Source organism: Neofelis nebulosa, chromosome 4 (assembly GCF_028018385.1).
Source record: "Neofelis nebulosa isolate mNeoNeb1 chromosome 4, mNeoNeb1.pri, whole genome shotgun sequence".
Lineage (NCBI taxonomy): Eukaryota > Metazoa > Chordata > Mammalia > Carnivora > Felidae > Neofelis > Neofelis nebulosa.
This window is the reverse complement of record NC_080785.1, coordinates 107,069,573-107,086,950: the sequence shown is the minus strand read 5'-3', so window position 1 is coordinate 107,086,950 and position 17,378 is coordinate 107,069,573. Positions and strand designations below refer to the sequence as shown.

The 17,378-nt window shown below is 56.2% G+C and overlaps 1 protein-coding gene across 14 annotated transcripts in view; it reads right to left on the bottom strand.

Annotated features, from left to right (window-relative positions):
• TNS3 (tensin 3) overlaps window positions 1–17,378 on the bottom strand; it is a 218,945-nt gene that overhangs the window by 17,691 nt on the left and 183,876 nt on the right. For all 14 annotated transcript variants that reach the window (XM_058725604.1, XM_058725600.1, XM_058725599.1 and 11 more), the window contains 4 exons: window positions 8,704–8,875; window positions 6,668–7,293; window positions 5,853–5,939; window positions 2,276–2,407 (listed from right to left, as the gene is read on the bottom strand). In XM_058725604.1, the coding sequence (XP_058581587.1) occupies window positions 2,276–2,407; window positions 5,853–5,939; window positions 6,668–7,293; window positions 8,704–8,875 (1,017 nt within the window). The remainder of the gene's footprint in view (window positions 1–2,275; window positions 2,408–5,852; window positions 5,940–6,667; window positions 7,294–8,703; window positions 8,876–17,378) is intronic.

Sequence of the window (17,378 nt, the reverse complement as noted above, 5' to 3'; positions counted from 1 at the left end):
AGGCGCAGCCCTGAGGCCGTTTCTCCTGGAAGCCGTGGGCACAGCCTCCGCCCAGGATTTCTACACACCCTCTTCCGTCCTGGGTGCGGAATGTGGGTGAACCATGAGCTCTTCCCGCTCCCAGTGAGGCCAGTGCAGGGGGAGCTGCCTCAGTTTACTGCCTCTCGCCTCACTGCGCTTCCCAGATGTTGCGCTGTTTACAACCCAACGGTTTGTGGCGATCCTGAGTCAAGCCAGTCCATCGGCGCTATTTACTGGCTTCGCGTCTCTGCCACAGCTTTGGTGTTGCAGTATTTCAAACTTTCTCATTATTATTACGTTTGTTACAGTGATCTGTGGTCAGTGATAGGCAGTTAGCTTTTTTATCAATGAAGTATTTTTTCATTAAGGTGCACACGTTGACTTTTTAGACTTAAGGCTATTGCACACAGAGTAGCCCACAGTACAGAGTAAACATAACTTCTACATGCACCAGGAGACCAAAAAGCTTCTTGGATGCGCATTATTGCGATATGGGCTTTATCGACCTGTCTGGAGACGTGCTCGCAAGGTCTCCGAGGTGGGCCTGTGTTCATGCCCTGGAAAGCTGTCAGTGAGCAAAGACAGCAACAGATAGGAGCAGTCTCACAAGTAGAAAACAAAGAATCTTAGGGGCGCCTGGGTGGCTCAGTCGGTTAAGCCTCCGACTTCAGCTCAGGTCACGATCTCACGGTCCGTGAGTTCAAGCCCCGTGTCGGGCTCTGGGCTGATGGCTCAGAGCCTGGAGCCTGCTTCTGATTCTGTGTCTCCCTCTCTCTCTGTCCCTCCCCCGTTCATGCTCTGTCTCTCTCTGTCTCAAAAAACAAATAAACGTTAAAAAAAATTTTGTAAAAAGAAAACAACGAATCCTGGGGTGCCTGGAGGTGGGGGGCTCAGTCGGTTGAGGGTCTGACTTGATCTCAGCTCAGGTCGTGATCTCACGGTTCGAGACATGGGGCTCCAAGTCAGGCTCAGCACTGAGCACGGGGCCTGCTTGGGACTCTGTCTCTCTCTGCCCCTCTCCCCTGCTTGCTCTCTCTCTCACTCTCTAAAATAAAACATCATATAAAATAAAGTAAAATAAAACAATGAATCTCATAATATGAGCAAAAGCAGGTCACAAAATACACGTTAGTTTCCTTTCTATAAAGTTAAGAGCAGGCACAACTATGGATTCCTATTTTGGTGGTTAATATAATTTAGGTGGTTAATAATTTAACCTCCTACTTACGAGGCTTCCCTGGGTGATCTGAACCGTGTGTGCGTCAGGAATGGAGGAAGGGACAGGCGGAAACTGGAAGGGACACGCGTTGTCACTGGGGAGGGCCCGAAAGGGCACATGACTCCCTACTGGAACTGTATCAGCGTGAACTCACCAACTTTTTAAAGTGATACAGTCCCTCCTCTGGTCACTAGCCAGAAGCAGGGACACTGTGACACCAAGAAGCCCACCCAGCACTGACACATTCTGGTTTCCAGGCTCTGTCCCCCAGCACACAGACGCGGGGACTTTTGGAGAAATGGCGGGGCAGGGAAAACTGGAGGTGCTCACGGGCCGACGGCATGATGTCAGGACATGGGGCCAGTGCCAAGGGCCTCACGGAGCCCACTCTGGGGTGGCTGGAAGGTCCCACAACGATGGATTATGACGCATGGGAGGGGCATGCAGGGGCTTGCCCCCAAGGTTGTCTCCTGGGCCGTGGGAATGTGTATGTTTGCTTCATGATAACGTGTGCCTTGCACCAAGGCATCGCAAGCTTCTCTGCACCATAAGCAGATTAGAACACGGCCGTACATGGTTCATCAGGCCAAAGAAAGGTCATGTTATGACTCCAGGCTGACACCAGCATCACTTTTAACCCACCAAAATGCTCCGCCAAGAGTAGGCACAAGAATCGTGTACGCGGGACACTGCCTTTTACGTGGGAAAGAAGGAAAAGTGCGTGTTTCCACGCACTGGACAGACGGTCGGGAAGGACACACAGGAATGTATCAAGGTTCCCGGCGCAGAACAGGGCCCAGGGGCTGTTCGCTCCGGCAGCTGGACAATGGAATGCATCACCTACTCAAAGCAATAAAGAAACAGAATTCACAAATAATTATCGTCCTTGCCTGAACAAGGATGGCACTTAGTGGGCCACAATAGAAACAGAAGGAAACCTGAGCACAGCTGTAAGAGTCGTCTCACTGGTGGAAACGTGAGCCACACACACTCCACGTGGGTTACTTCAACGGACGGGCCCCCCGGGGTCCCTACCTTTCTTGTTCAGCTGCAGGACAGAGGGCGGGGGAGTGGCCACCTTCATGGCCAGGCCGTAGGCTCCTCGGAAGGAGTGGCTGTCCCTGACGATGAACGACCCAGGCTCCTTGTCCTTCAGCATGGCGATGGCTGGGGAGGGAAGCAGAGAAACACACACATCTGCCGGGGTCCCCCACGGCCCAGCAAGCCACCTCCGTTCATGGCCTTTGCAAACTGGGTCAGGGGGAGCAGGCCCGTGTCCCTCGGGGGGTCGGGGGGGGGGGCGGGGCTCTGTAATGACGCACAGTTTTCAAGGAGGGCCTGACTGCCAAGGACGCAGACCACCCCGCCAAATGTTGGCTCACGAAGGTACCAGTCATGGTCCCCGAGCTCTCCTGGCACACAGCATGGCCGTCACCCCACGGCACCTGTGAGCTATGAGGACCCCAGCTGACCGTCCAGGACACCGGCCCCCAGCCGAGGTGCCCGGCCCGGGTCTCCATACACACAACGTGGCGGGCAGGAAGAAGGCACAAGTCGGTCTCCCATCCCTGCCGGGGCCCCGTCCGGCACCCTCTCCCTGTGGGGAGTTTTTCTCAGAGACTTTAGAGTGTGTGCTTCCCATGTAGCAGAAGGAAAGAAGCCTCTGTTACATTTTCCAAACACAAAAGGATGGGCTCCAAAAGTTACTGAACACTTAACGCAAATCCCAACACTCGCCTCAGGGGATGGCAAAAATGTGGCCGCACATGGCCCTCCATCCCCTGGGTCCGTGGCAGCCTGGATGGGGCTGGGAGCCCCCTACCCACGTGGCTGTCATCGGCCAGGGCTGACAGCTGGGCCTGGCACAGCCATCCTCCCAACTTCCCGCCTGAGGCTGGGGGCTCGCAGCGAATATGCGGCTTCGAAATCACACCTCTCCCTCCACGTTCAAAACCTGGGCCCCGGGGCCTAGGCTCGGGGTCCTGGAAGATGGCAGCTTGGAGCAGACGACAACCTGTTGCCCAGACACCGGCCAGAATGTCCGCTCGTAACCGGACCACATCTTACAACTTAGCTTATTGACTTGAAGAAAGAAAGGGATTTCAAGTATAAAGTGACCCAAAATGACAGCCACGGAACTGCCGTGTCTGAAATGGAGCAGGACGTCCACGGGTGACGTCTCAGCAAACAGCGCCGTGGGGCCCACTGTCCGAGGCCCAGCTCCCAGTGAAATGACCAGGTTCCCCTTCTCTCACGTGGGACCGTGCCCTCCCCCGCGTCCAGGCCGAGGCCCCCGCGCAGGAGCGGGCAAACTGCATGCAGGTGGCGGGGAGGGCTCGGCTCTCCGGAAGGGGGCAGGTTTGGGGTGGCCCTGGGAGGTGCCTTCGCCCCTGCTGCCCGACCGTCTACACGGGCTCGGGGCTGCAGGGCAGGTAGGCGCACTGGGGCACCAGGACCCGGCCACCGACACCAGCAGGCTTCTGCTCCTGGAGTGTTTCTACATCTGGGGGCTGACCGTGGAAGTGGGAGGAAACGATCCTTAGAGAATGACCTATTTTCAACTGTGATCTACCTCACAGAGTTTTTTCTTTCCCTTTTAATACCGCGATCTTCCCTGGCTGTGCGGACAGAGGCGCCCCAGCCTCAAGGGCACAGGGGAGGCTGGGTCTGCTCTGCGGAAGAGGGGGGGGGGCGGGGCACGAGGACAAGGTCAGACCCTGTTCTGAAACAGAATGAGCCAGGACACATCCTGGACGCGGCACAAGGCCCTGCCCAGAGCGGGCCTCACGCTCCCCTCGGAAGTCGGTGGCGGGCAGTGGCCGTGTCCTCACTGTCTCGCGAAACCGGTGCTTTCAAAGCCAGAGCACGGGGGCCCAGTGCATCCTGCCAGAACAGCTGTATCTCGTATCTACCTCACCTGGAGGTCCCGTTTCCCCTGCGTAACTTCTACGTGCAGGTTAAAAAACTCCCGAGGCACCGACCTGGACACGGGAATTATGTTACCAGTCTTGTCCCCAAAGAGGCACATCCCCACAGTTAAAACACAAAGCAAACCAGACCAAACCAAACCCACAGGCAGCTTTCTGCCATCTGCAGAAGGTGGGCGCTCAGGGAACGTTAGTCGGGGGTTGGGGGGGGTGACTTCTACACAAAACACGGAGAACACGGAGAAGTTGTGCTCTGTGTGGCTCAACTGGGAAACTCCACACCCAGCGCACATGTGAGCTATTTCAACATGAGGTCCCAGCAGAGAAACACTTGTACACATGTGGCACAGAGGACCACCCCTGCATGCCTACCAGGCAACCCCCATGCCTAACCTCTCCAAAACCTTCCAAGGCAGGGCCCTGCCACGTATGTCCTATGGGACCACCTGCCTCTAGGGGGAGCCCCGGCTCCTCAGAAAGCCCACCCACCCACCATCCCAGGCTGGAGGCTGCACCAGCAGAAAAGGAACTCCACACAGAATCTTCTAGAACACAGTGCGTGACAGGCCCTTTTCAGACCGTCCCACTGGACCAGGCACTTAGCACTGGGGTTCATGGCCTCAGTCATGGGGGTTCTTGCGCCACGAGCAGGGAGGGGACAAGAATGCGGCGCTCAGCCACGCAGCATGGCCACAAAGGCCAATTTAGGAACTCGGAGGTCCCCCCCAGGCCGCAGGCTCCCCCCATGCAACGTGACAATAGGTTCGTTGAGCTCGTGGGAAGAAAGGCACATTCTTACCGTGTTTATGATCCACTTAACTGAATACAAGAATTCCAACGAGAAAGTTGAACAGTGCCGTTTTCCAGCCACTTAACTGTTTCTCTCCAGGCAGTTGTGAGAACTAATCTTCAGGATGAGGCCTGAGGACTTTGTGCAGAAACTGTCCCCCATGTGGGCTGCGTGAGGACCTGCCCTTCATCCCTCCTCCCTGCTCTGAGGCACGCTGTCCCGGCTCGGCCCCCGGGATTCAGCTCACACAGTGCACGTGCAGCCACATCCCTGCCTCCAGCGACCCCACCGAGCCTGCGTCAGGATGACAGCTGCTCACCCCAGGGGCCGTCCCCACCTCTTCCCCAGCTGGCCGCCCCCCTCCCGGACACCACTCCTGGGAATCTTCCGGGAAGAAGTGATACGTGACTTAGCTGCTCAAAAACACCGACTTGGAATTTTCCCAGCTGCCGCAGGGCAGGCCCACAGGCACATACCGTGTGGCATGTGTGTGAGGCAGGTGGGGACGCCCACCACGGGCCCCCTGATTGAGTGCCTGTCTTTCCACTGTGGACAAATGCACGTGCACAGAGGCCAGGGTGTTGGGGAGACTTCCGGCCTTCCTCCTTCCCCCGAGGCTCAGGGCCTGGATGGGGACACCGGGAACATCTCTGCCTGTGACCATCCGCAGTCATCGCCGCCAATGGCAGCTGGCAGAGCCACCAGAAAGCACACGGGCATGCCGCCATGCTCATGGGCAGCGCTCACGTCTGCCCAGCTCCCTCATTAGGACCAAGCCTCTGCTGTAAAAACCTAAAGGTGAATTTTCTGCAGAGGTAGGTGATAAAGGGCAGGACTTGCTCAAGGCCACGAGCCCCGGACGTTCCCACCCCGGGGTCCTGTCCTGCCCACGCACCTTGCTCTCGGGAGATATCCGCCTTGTACCAGAATTTGGATGTGTCTTGGACAAAGTTCACGGACACATGTTTATCACCCGCATTATCTGCAAAACAGAATGTAAAACTGGTCACTGCGGAGGGTTTATGGCAACCGCTCACGTCTCACAGAACCAAACGTTCAAAGTCCAACGTGGGGCAAGGATGGGGTGTCCCGGGAAAGAGCGCCGTATTTAACTACGCAGGAGCCGGCTGGTGCGCGTCAGGGAGCAGGGCTTCCTGACCAGCGCAGACTTGGGGTGACACGGCGGCCGGCCCCGGGGAGCAGGACAGACAGGCAGACGGAGTGGCTGGGTGCTACTTAATCGTGTCAGTATCTTATTCTTACACATTCGAAATATTTCATAGTTAAATTTTGAATGAGTTCACTGAATTCAAAAAAGAAAGGGGGTAGGGGGCTCAGTCGGTTAAATGTCCACCTCTTGGTTTCAGCTCAGGTCATGATCTCATGGTTCGTGGGTTCGAGCCCGGCATTGGGCTCTGTGCTGGCAGCTCGGAGCCTGCTTGGGATTCTCTCTCTCCCTCTCTCTCTGCCCCTCCCCTGCTCTCTCTCTCTCAAAATAGAAACAACAACAAAAAGAAAAATTTTTGAAGAACAAGGATTCCCAGTGGCAGGAGAAACAGAACCCACCGTGGGTCAGCACAGAAGCAGAGGGAACAGAGACCCCGCTGGACAGCTCTGGGCTCCACTCTTAAGGCGCCGCCCGGACATCCCAGGGCCCCCTCCTCGCTGAGCGAGCGCACACGGGGCTCCCACCGGCGGAGACGTGCCTACCTGGGCTGGGTGCCACTGGCTCCAACGCCTTGGGGAAATCCGGGAGGACGTTGGGGAACGGGATGCTCATGGAACTCCCACTGTGGGGGCTGGAGAAGCCGCTGGACGAAGGGGAGGCTGAGCCCAAAGACCGGTCCCCCTCCGAGGCTCGCTTCTTCTCGGGTAGGGGCGGCTGCCCGGGCAGGGTCAGCGGACTGTGGTGGCCGCTGTGGCCCGGCGTCACCGTGAGAAAACTGGAGGACAGGAAGCCGCTGTCACCAGCTGCTGCTGCTGTCCGCGGGGTGCTGGGGGCCTGGGGTGCACCGTGGGAATGGACCAGCAAGGCCCCAGGGTCGTCCCCAGGGGCAAGGCAGCTCCCCACGGGGGCAGTGCCGAAGCCCAGAAAGGCCTGGCCACTCGGGGGGCCCAGAGCTTCAGGTGGCTCCGCCAGGGACAGCTGGTGGTTGTGGAAAGGGGCCTGGAGCTCGGCGGGTGGGAGATGGGGCCGCCCAGGGCTGTCAGGGCCGAGGCTGGAGCCGGGGAACTCGCTGGAGCCCAGGACGTTTCCTGCTGGCCGGCCGCTCCCCAACAGGGCCAGCGAGGCTTTGGGGCTGCTCTCCACCCACGGGAGCTCGGCGGATGGAGGGCTGTTGGAAAGACAGAGCAATCAGAACACTCTAGGAGGTGCCCGGAGATCAGCAGGGGTCCCCCAGGCGGCGAAGACAGACGGGAAACCAGTGCTGAGGCTCCCCCAAAATGTCAGCAGTCAGACCCGCCCGTCCCTCTTCGCCACTCACCCCAAGATGCTCAGCCCCTCGCACCTGATCACACCTTCCCTGCCTCCTCCGTCCTCACCTGGCCAAGGCCTTTCTGCTCAAGACAAAACCCGGGCCCCCAGCTCTGAAGCCTCCCAGCCCCGTGTCCAGCTGGCAGTCTGTGCCCTTGCATGCACGTCAGCCACGCAGTTCACTGTGTGCGGCTTCTGGCAGAATGGCTTCCCTAGGCACAAACCACGCTCCCCATTTTCTTCTTCCCCCTCCCCTGATAGCTAGCCAGGGCACCTGACTCAGTTTCCCCTAACCAGCTGATTAAAGGAGCCCAGTAGTAATATGAGAAGTTACCCTACCCGAAGCCAGAAATTCCAGGATGGAGGGAATCAGAAATTACCCTCCAGTTGGAACTCCAGAAAAAGTCAGCTCCCAGCCAGCAAATCACACACACTCCCTAGCAAACACTTACTGCCCCAGGCGTCACACCAAGTCCTCAGGTGAGACCCTGACCCTGGTTTAAAGAAGAAGAACGGGGCGCCTGGGTGACTCAGTCAGTTAAACGTCTGACTCTTGATTCGGCTCAGGTCATGATCTCACAGTTTGTGAGTTCGAGCTCCACATCGGGCTCTGCACTGATGCTTGGGATTCTCTCTCTCTCTGCCCCTCCCTTGTTCTCTCTCTCTCAAAATAAATAAGTAAACTTAAAAAAAAAAAAAAAAAAAGAGAGGAAGGAGGCAGAATCAAGAGTGAGCCGGGGCGTGATGTGTCCTAGGGAAACACCAAGAAACCGTTCCTGGTCAGGGCACGTGCAGTGGCTCAAGGGCCGCCCCCCACAAAGCACCGACATGACCTCTCTCCCTCTGTGTGCCCCTCCTGCTCTTGCAATCCACCAAGGGGGTGTCGCTGGGCTTTCCCGAACACCGGGACAAATTCCATGTCCCCAAGAGCACTGCCATCCTGGCCGCCGAGGGAGACCAAGCCCGAGCACCCCTGCTCCAGCCTTGGCTCAGAGCATGCTGTCACAGGTGCCGGTCCTGAACTGGCCACTGTCCCCAGAGTCCACCTGCCGGTGGGTTCCCTGACCACGTGGCCCGTCAACAGTGGGGGGACGCTCTCACGAGTGTCCATCTGTGATTACACTTCTGAAGAGCGACGGTTCTCAGCGCACAGAGCAGCCGCATGCTGCAGAGCAGCCGTGGGCTGCAGGCCGGGCCCTCCGCCCTCCCCTCCGTGGCCTGTTCCATCTGCAAGGGCGGCTCCACTAAGCGCAAGGGCCTGTTTCCCTACCTCTCGTGCCGCTGGCCGGGGCTGCTGCTGGAGGTGGTGCTGGACGTGAACGCCCGCTGGAAGGAGGAGGGCGCAGCCGGCATGTCAGCCCGGAGCGTCGCGGCTTTGGGCCCAACAGGGCTCTCGGACATCCCCACAGCACGATGCGGGATCTCAGGGCAGCCTCGAGGTTCTGCAGCGAGAAAACCAGAGTGGAGATGTGCTTACGGGCCTGGTCACGATTCTTCCAGAAGGGGTGGCATGGCTTCTGAAAATCTGTGCTGCAGGGGAGAGGCCCAAAGCCACTAAGCAGGGGTCACTCTGGTCTGGTGCATTCCCCAAATGCAAGACACGGACGGAACACGCACCCAACTTCCCCACGCTACGGTGAGCTGACGGGCTTCGTGCAAAGCTTTGTTCTTCTGCCTTGCACACGTCATCGACATCCTGCAGGCAAGTTTACACAGACCAACCATGATGATGAAGCCGGCTGGCTGTCACTTTAGAAAGGGGCTTCAGAGGGCACCTGGGGGGCCCAGTCAGTTGAGCATCCAACTTCGGCTCAGGTCATGATCTCATAGTTCGTCGGTTTGAGCCCCGCAGTCAGGCTCTGTGCTGACAGCTCGGAGCCTGGAGCCTGCTTGGGATTCTGTGTCTCCCTCTCTCTCTGCCCCTTCCCCACTCATGCTGTCTCTCTCTCTCAAAAATTAATAAACATTGAAATAAAAGTCAGAGGTGCCTGGGTGGCTCAGTCAGTTAAGCATCCGACTTCGGTTCAGGTCATGATCTTACAGTTCATGAGATCGAGCCAGGCTCTGCGCTGACAGCTCAGAGCCTGGAGCCTGTTTCCAATTCTGTGTATCCCTCTCTCTCTGCCCCTCTCCTGCTCACACTCTTGTCTCTTTCCCTCTCTCAACAATAAACATGGAAGGAAGGAAGGAAGGAAGGAAGGAAGGAAGGAAGGAAGGAAGGAAGGAAGGAAGGGAGGGCAAGGCCTTCTCTCTGCGAAACAGCAGAAGAGACTCCACAGAAGAGACACTTTCCACAAAGTGCAGGCCCTGTGGCTGTGGCTCAGTGGGCACTTCACCTCCATGTGTCCCGAGTTGGTATCTCAGCCCACACCCTGGGCTTCGAGCTTCCTGGCACACGTCCCACCTCCAGCACAGCCCTGATGGCTGGTGTCTCCACCCCAGCAAGGTGCAGAGATCCCGGCCCAGACCCTGTCACTCAGGGAGTGAGAATGGAAACCTGCTGTTTAACACCAAGCCAACACCTCCCTGGAATTTCATACATTTTCACGGACAAAATGCCCATCTGGTTATGGCCCGGCATCTCCATTATTTCTGGATATTTGTATAATCTTGCCTTTTTCGATATTTATTTTTGAGAAAGAGTGAGCAGGGTAGAGGCAGAAAGAGAGAGAGGGAGAGACAATCCCAAGGAGGTTCCACACTGTCAGCACAGAGCCTGATGCAGAGCTTGAACCCACCAGCTGGGAGATCATGACCTGAGCTGAAGCTGGACGCTCAACCGACTGAGCCACCCAGATGCCCCACTTCCCTTTTTTGTAAACTCAGCTTCTTAAAAAATCGACCATGGTCAATAAAATAACATTGTAAGAAATACAGGTTATTTTGCTTTCTGCTTTAGAACAAGGGAGACTTGGGGCACCCGGGGGGCTCGGTTGGTTAGGAGTCCGAATCTGGATCACAGTTGTAGGACTGAGACTCCCATAGGGCTCTGCACTGAGCATGGAGCCTGCTTAAGATTCTCTCGCTCTCCCTCTGCTCCCACCCCTGCTTGTGTGCACTCCCAGTCTCTCTCTCTCTCCCTCTCTCTCTCTTAAAACATATAAGTTAAAAAAAAATAATGAGAGTTGATAAAAGCATAGTAAAGGCTTTAAAAATTCCAGATCACTCCTATGACTCATTTCCGGGAAGGGGATGGCATTAGGGCGGGTAATGCGTCCTGGCCACAGACCCCTTTGAAGCACGTGGAATATAGGCTGGACCCAAGTCTGTGGTCAGGGCTGTGGAAGTCCCACTGATCTAGAGAGAGAAAAAGTGAGGTTCTGAGCCACTTGGGCAGCTGGGACTTGAAGTGAGCCCGATGCCTGGTTACCAAGGCTGAGGTAGCAGCTGGGAAGCCACCAAACAAGCAGGGGTTTGGGCAGTTTCATGGTGGGGCTCTAGGCACTTATCCAGGAAGAGAGGCCCTTGCCAACAGGGATTCCAGGTGAGGCCCCAGAGGGCCACGTCGTGGGAACACCAGCACCAGAAACAGATCAGGCCCACCTGGACCTAAATGTCTGCCTGGAGAAAATCTCCCTCTCTGGAGATACACCACCCTCCACAGCCTGCCTGTTTATTCATCGACTGATTGATCCATCCATCTTTCCATCTATCTACCCACCCACCTGTCTAACCACGTATCATCCATCCACCCCATCATGCATCTGTCCATTCATCATCCATTCATCCACCTGTCCATCAATCCATCCATCCATCTGCCTATCCAACCATCCATCCATCCATCCATCCATCCATCCATCCATCCACCTATCTAACCTAACCATCCAGCCAGTCGGCCAGTCATCTACCTACCTATCCAACCATCATCTATCCATCTACCTATCTAACCATCCATCATCTATCCATTCATCCAGCTACCTAACCTTCCATCCATCCTTCCATCCAGCTACCTAACCATCCATCCATCCATCCATCCATCCATCCAGCTACCTAACCATCTATCCATCCACCCTCTATCTATCTATCTATCTATCTATCTATCATCGAGCTATAATTTCTGGACACAATTCAAATATTTAATTTAAAAAACCGATCAGGGAGCACCTGGGTGGCTCAGTCGGTTAAACATCCAACTTCAACTCAGGTCATGACCTTGCAGTTCGTGAGTTGAAGCCCCGCGTCGGGCTCTGTGCTGACAGCTCAGAGCCTGGAGCCTGCTTCAAATTCTGTGTCTCCCCCGCTCTCTACCACTCCCCCACTTGCATTGTCTGTCTCTCTCTCTCAAAAATAAACATCAAAAAAAAATTAAAAAAATTAAAAAAAACAATCAGGCAAGCCAGGTAACAGACAAAGAAATGTAAAACAAAGACAAAAAAAGAGAAAGAGAGAGAGAACACTCACAGCTATATATATGTTGGAGTTAAAAGGCATACACGCTTTAATTAAATGGAAATTGTTTCAGAAAATGTAAGAGAATTTCACAAAAAACATGGAGTGCATTAAGAATAATCCAGTGTCGGGGCACCTGAGTGGCTCAGTCAGTTTAAGCGTCCGACTTTGGTTCAGGTCACGAACTCCTGCAGTTTGTGAGTTCGAGCCCCACATCGGCTCTGTGCTGACAGCTCGGAGACTGGAGCCTGTTTCGGATTCTATGTCTCCCTCTCTCTCTGCCCCTCCCCCGCTTGTGCTCACTCACGCACGCGCGCTCTCTCTCTCAAAATTAAATAAACAAAAAAAATTCAGAAAGCAATCCATGGAATCTAACCAAGATAAGTAAAAACAAAACTACACATTTTCACTTAATAGTCAAACTTATGAAAATCAGTGCCAAACGTCGAAACATAGCACCTTGTGCAATCCTGGGAAGGGGGAAACGGAGGAACCGATTTCAGTGGTTTTTACGCACTCAGTACACTTTTCTCTACAGAGAAGCCCAGCGCTAATGTATTTTTTTTCTAAAGTTCATTTATTTATTCGTGAGAGAGACAAAGAGAGCACAAGCAGGGGAGGGGTAGAGAGAGAGGGAGAGAGGATCCCAAGCAGGCTCCCCACTGCCAGCACAGAGCCTGACATGGGGCTTGAATGCACCAACTGTGAGGTCATGACCTGAGCCAAAACCAAGAGTCAGACACTTACCAGAGTCCCCCAGGCTCCCCACTAACGCTGTACTTGTACAAACCACACTGTAAGTCCCTGAGGACTGGCACTCCTGCATCCACAGAGGCACTTGTGGGAGGGACTGCTTCTGTCTGTGGGAGCTGGAGGGCTTCCTGGAGGAAGCATGTTTGATGGGAGCCGGGAAGGATGCGGGATTCTGGTAAAATGGACACTATGGGAGTGCTGTGCACCTTCTGCGGGCTTTGTGTGCACAGGGCGGGGGCAACCCCACTGCCCCCTGCCGGGCCCCCACCCCTGCGCCGACGTGAGTGTCTCTAACCTGCTATGAAGTAATGAATGAGGTAGGGGTGGCTCAGAAGTTAAAGGAAAAAGTCCAGGGCAGGATGTGGAAACAGCCCCGGGGGCTGGCCTGAGGACTCAGGGTGGTGGTCCTGATCACCCCAGGCCCGGCCAAGGAGCAAGCACCCAACTCTGGAGTCAGAAGACCTGCTTATCAGTAAAGGCCAACATGCCCGCGTGAGGGTGGCTGGAGCCTGGCGGGTCACGCAAGAGTGTGCACAGCACCTCCCCCCCCCCCCCCCCCGCAGGTGACTCCGTCACCAACAGTACTCTCGGTGGTCCTGCTGCAGCCACAGGGGCACACGCTCTAGTGTTGCCGTGCCACAGCAGCCTCAGGAATCCCACGCCACAGCCACGTGGCGCCTGAGATCGCCACCCCCCGGGACCGAGGCAGGAGGGAGATGAGATCCCGCTTTGTTCCTGTCACCCCGTCCCGGTTCCGGAAAACAGCAAGCTCAGCACTCCCCATGAAAGTGGCTTTGTTCACAACTCAGCACCAACTCTGGGCAGTGGCTGGGTTTTGTTCCCTGCCCCAGGCCACAGAGTTTAATTAACCCTCAATCTGGAGAAGGGACAGCCAAGGACCTCAGCGTGGGGACACTGGCTTCCCGGCCACATTTGCCACAGAGCTGGGCCCTCCTGTGTGCTCAGAGATGCACACACGCAGCTGAAGGTGGCCCCACGGGGCTGCAGGGCCTCCCACCCACCCAGCGGGAGTGGGGCCTCGAGGAGAAAGGGCATGACCTCCATCCTCAGAGGCGCGGGGCGCAGGCCCGTCCCTGTGGGACATCCAGAGAGTGTGACACAGGAACCCCACAGGGCTGGAGAAGACATTGGAAACCTGAACCAAAAACAAGCACACCAGGTCTGGGAGTTGGCCCGCAGACGCAAACCCGCCTCGTGGACCCACCACCTTCCAGGAAGCGCACGCGGGGAGGGCAGGTGGAACACGTGTGGCTGACAATGTTCACCTTGAACCTCGGCTGTTAGCAGTTACGGTGACATTTTGAAAGGACTGTCCCTGGGCCCGGCCGCCTATTCCAGGCCGTTGGCTTCTGCATTCTCAGTCTGGGTCCGGATGGAGGCCCAGGGGTGCGGTGAGGACGGTCGGGAGCTGGCGAGGCGTCCCGCCCGTGAGGGAGCTGCCTGGCCGGTGACACGTGAGGGCCCCAGAGGCCCCGACACATGCTTCTTTCACATCCCCAGCATCCTCCAGGCAAAGCCACGTTTGTGTTTCTCCTGACATATTCTCACATTTCCCCTTTCCTGCTGACACCCCAGGAGGAGGCACAATTCCATCAGTGTTTGGAAACCAGGCCCCTGGCTTCCTGGTTCCCTGGGCCAGCTGCTGTCCTGGTGCCCCTCCCTCCGGGGCTCCCAGACCTTCCAGGACCTTCCGGGCCCAGGCTCCCCTCAGCTTCCCCTTCCTGCACTTCCTTTACCCAGAACAGGGGTGACAGAGGGTCGTGGGCTTTTTTCCAAAAGGTCTATTTTTAGGCCCCGCTGGGGCCACTGCAGGAGGTTCCGTGGGAAGCTGGATAACATCTGCTCCCCGCTGGCCGCGATTCTCAGCACAGGAAAAGTTTCCAGGAAGAAGGGGGCCCCGCATGCTCACTGCCCGCCCAGCCCGAGCCGGCCAGACCCTGAGGTCTACATGTGCTGGGACGTGGCCCCCACCTTAGGCGCAGGGACCACAACGTGCTGCACAAGATGGGGTGCAGGACATCAACACAAAGTCACGCCTCCCTGCCTTCCTGTGCGTGAAGAATCTTACAAAGCACAACAACGATTGACTCGTGCGTCAGTGACTGTTAATTACAAACTGCAGCTACACTTCCACATGGCCTTTAAGGAAACGTGAAATAAATTTAGCAGGGGGGATGTCAAGAGGATACTCACCTATCCCGGGGAAGAAAGAGGAGTTTTGCTCTTTGACCACCTGACTGAGCCTCAGGCCGTGAGAAACAGGCATATTCTCGATCACCCCTCTGGAAGCGAGTGTGAGGCTGTACATACGTATGGTCGATCCATCATCGATCGATCCAGCCTCCACCATCATCCATCTGTCACCACGTCCCCCCATCACCCTGCCCTCCTGCTCACACCCGGGGACTACAGAGTTAACTGTGGACCATCAGAGAGATTTCTGCACGAGTAGTATGAACACATTTTTCGTCTCCGTCCCTGTATCTCCAGGTGTGAAGGTTGGGGCTGCCGGGAAGGTTGGGGCTGCCCACACCCCCTGAGGTTCTGGACCTGGGCTCTTGGCCACAAGTCACGCACCGCTGGCCACACTCCCAGCCTCTGGCACTCCATCTGCAGAATCCCACCTGTGAACAGCAGCTCAGATGTCTTCTCGGGTCTGTTCAGCTCTAAATTTAAAGTGTTATTTTTAAAAAGCATGACTTTGCGTGGGAAGCTGGGTAGAAGTGATTTTTTTTTTAAAAGGAAGTCCTTATCTTAGCACGCTTCTGTTATTTGTCTACGAACAGCAGGCCATTAAGCTGAGCTTCTGGAAAGCAAAGGAAGGACAGCCAGGCAACCAGATAGAAGGAGAATTAAGTAGGGAAAACCCCTGAAAGGCTGGAATAGCCAAGGCCTCCGTGTGTGTTTCTGGATGAAAATCAAAGCCGTGTACCCGCAGCCCCACAGAAGGAAATGGCGGATGACCTCCACGTGGACGGACACGTACTTTCTCGGTCCTGAGCTTTTCCCTTCGTGCATCTTCGGGTCAAAATCTCTGACCGTGAATGTGTTCTACAGCTAAGGTCAGCATTTTCCGTGCGTAGCCGGAATGCTCCCCTGGGGGTGAACTGGTTCCCTCTTCTAGAAGGACCGACGTTCTCGTTCCCCCAACAGACTTAGAAGTGCCCGGCCGACGCCGGGGTCAGGGCTCCTGTCTGGGTGCAGAGGGCTGACCCCACCATGACGCCCTCCTCCAAGCGGGAGGTACCCCCTCCAGAAATGTCTTCAGGCCTCCCCCAGCCGGTAGAACTGAGAACCTGCGCACACAGCTCAAACAGCCCATTGCAGTCGGGACCCTGTGTTTTCCAGCCTCTTTGAGGATGTCCCTTTTTCATTCAGAGGTTCTGATTCAAACACACTGGCAGGAGAACACACTTCCCCCTAGTTAGCTGGGGTGGTGCCGGGAATTCTAATGTGGAAACGGGGAGAGTTTCCAAAGCATTTGCTACCCGTGCGATGCACCACGCAAGGCCAGTCTCTCAGGCGCTCACAGGGCCCCGTGGCAACCCACAAAATTGGGCTTCGGTGTGTGCGCCCAGGACAAACTGCTTCTGTCCGCAGGGCTCGACAAAGAACGGCGTCGGGGCCGGGGGTCCTGGGGATACCAGACCACCCGGAGCCTGGACGCGGGGAGCTGCGCACAGAGCGGAGAAGCAGGCGGGAGTGAGGCGTCGTGACCAAAACCCCAAGGCCAGAACCTTCCTCTGCGGCTCACTGACATCTCCCTTTCCAAGAAAGAACATGGTAAAGGACACGCAAACTTCACGATCTTAACCACCTGTGGTGTGCAGTTCAGCAGCACCCAGGACGCCCACGCCCTCATCCTCCCAAACCAAAGCTCTGTCCCTGTTAGACACCCCCCCCCAGCCCCGCACCCACCTTCCTCCTCCCCAGATGGGACCCCTCGCAGGACCTTGCCCACGTGGAATCATCCAGTATGCGTGCTTCTGTGTCTGGCTTCTGTCCTCAAGGGTCATCCGTGTGGCAGCATGTACAAAAATGTCCTTCCTATTTAGGGCTGATGATATTCCACTGCTGGATGGGCCATGTTTTGTTTATCCTTCATCCAAGGGTGGGTACGTGTGTGCTCGGCCCTCTGGCTCCTGTGAGTAGCCCCACGTCTTTCTCCCGTGTTCTGTCAGCCAGTTACGTGGTGGGGACCGGTCACTTGCAGCGGCCCCAGGGATAGGAGATCTTGAAGCTGCTGTCCACTGGGTAGGAATCAAGGCAGACTGGAATGCATACGGCAGATGGCGTCGGGCTACCCGGGGGACAGGGCGCCAGGGAGAAGGAGGCACTGGACCTCCCTCAGGGAAGCCTTCGTCGTGCGGAGGCCAGAGCCCAGAGAAAGTGCTTTCCAAGCAGAGGGGAGCCTATGCACCTGCTGGCGGGTCAGCCGAGGAGAGACAGGGAGTGTGGTCACCAAAGCCTGCGTCCCGGGATTTACACACAGATGGAGGCCAGCAGCAGACACGGACCCCACAGACGACGCCCAGGTCTGTCGGTGAAGATGTTGTGACCCCCGTTTGGTTACAAGTCCCAAGTTCCCAGAACAATTCCAGCCCCACAACGGGGCCAGGCCACAGGACAAAAATTCTTGATGTTTTCTTCCTTCGGGCACAATTCCAGCAATCGGCTTTCCGCTAGATATGCACGTGGGTTTCATGTGAAACGCTGCCACGGGACGTCTAAGGAAAGGTCACTTCAGCCCGGCAAAGACTGCTGACATATGGACCCTGAAGA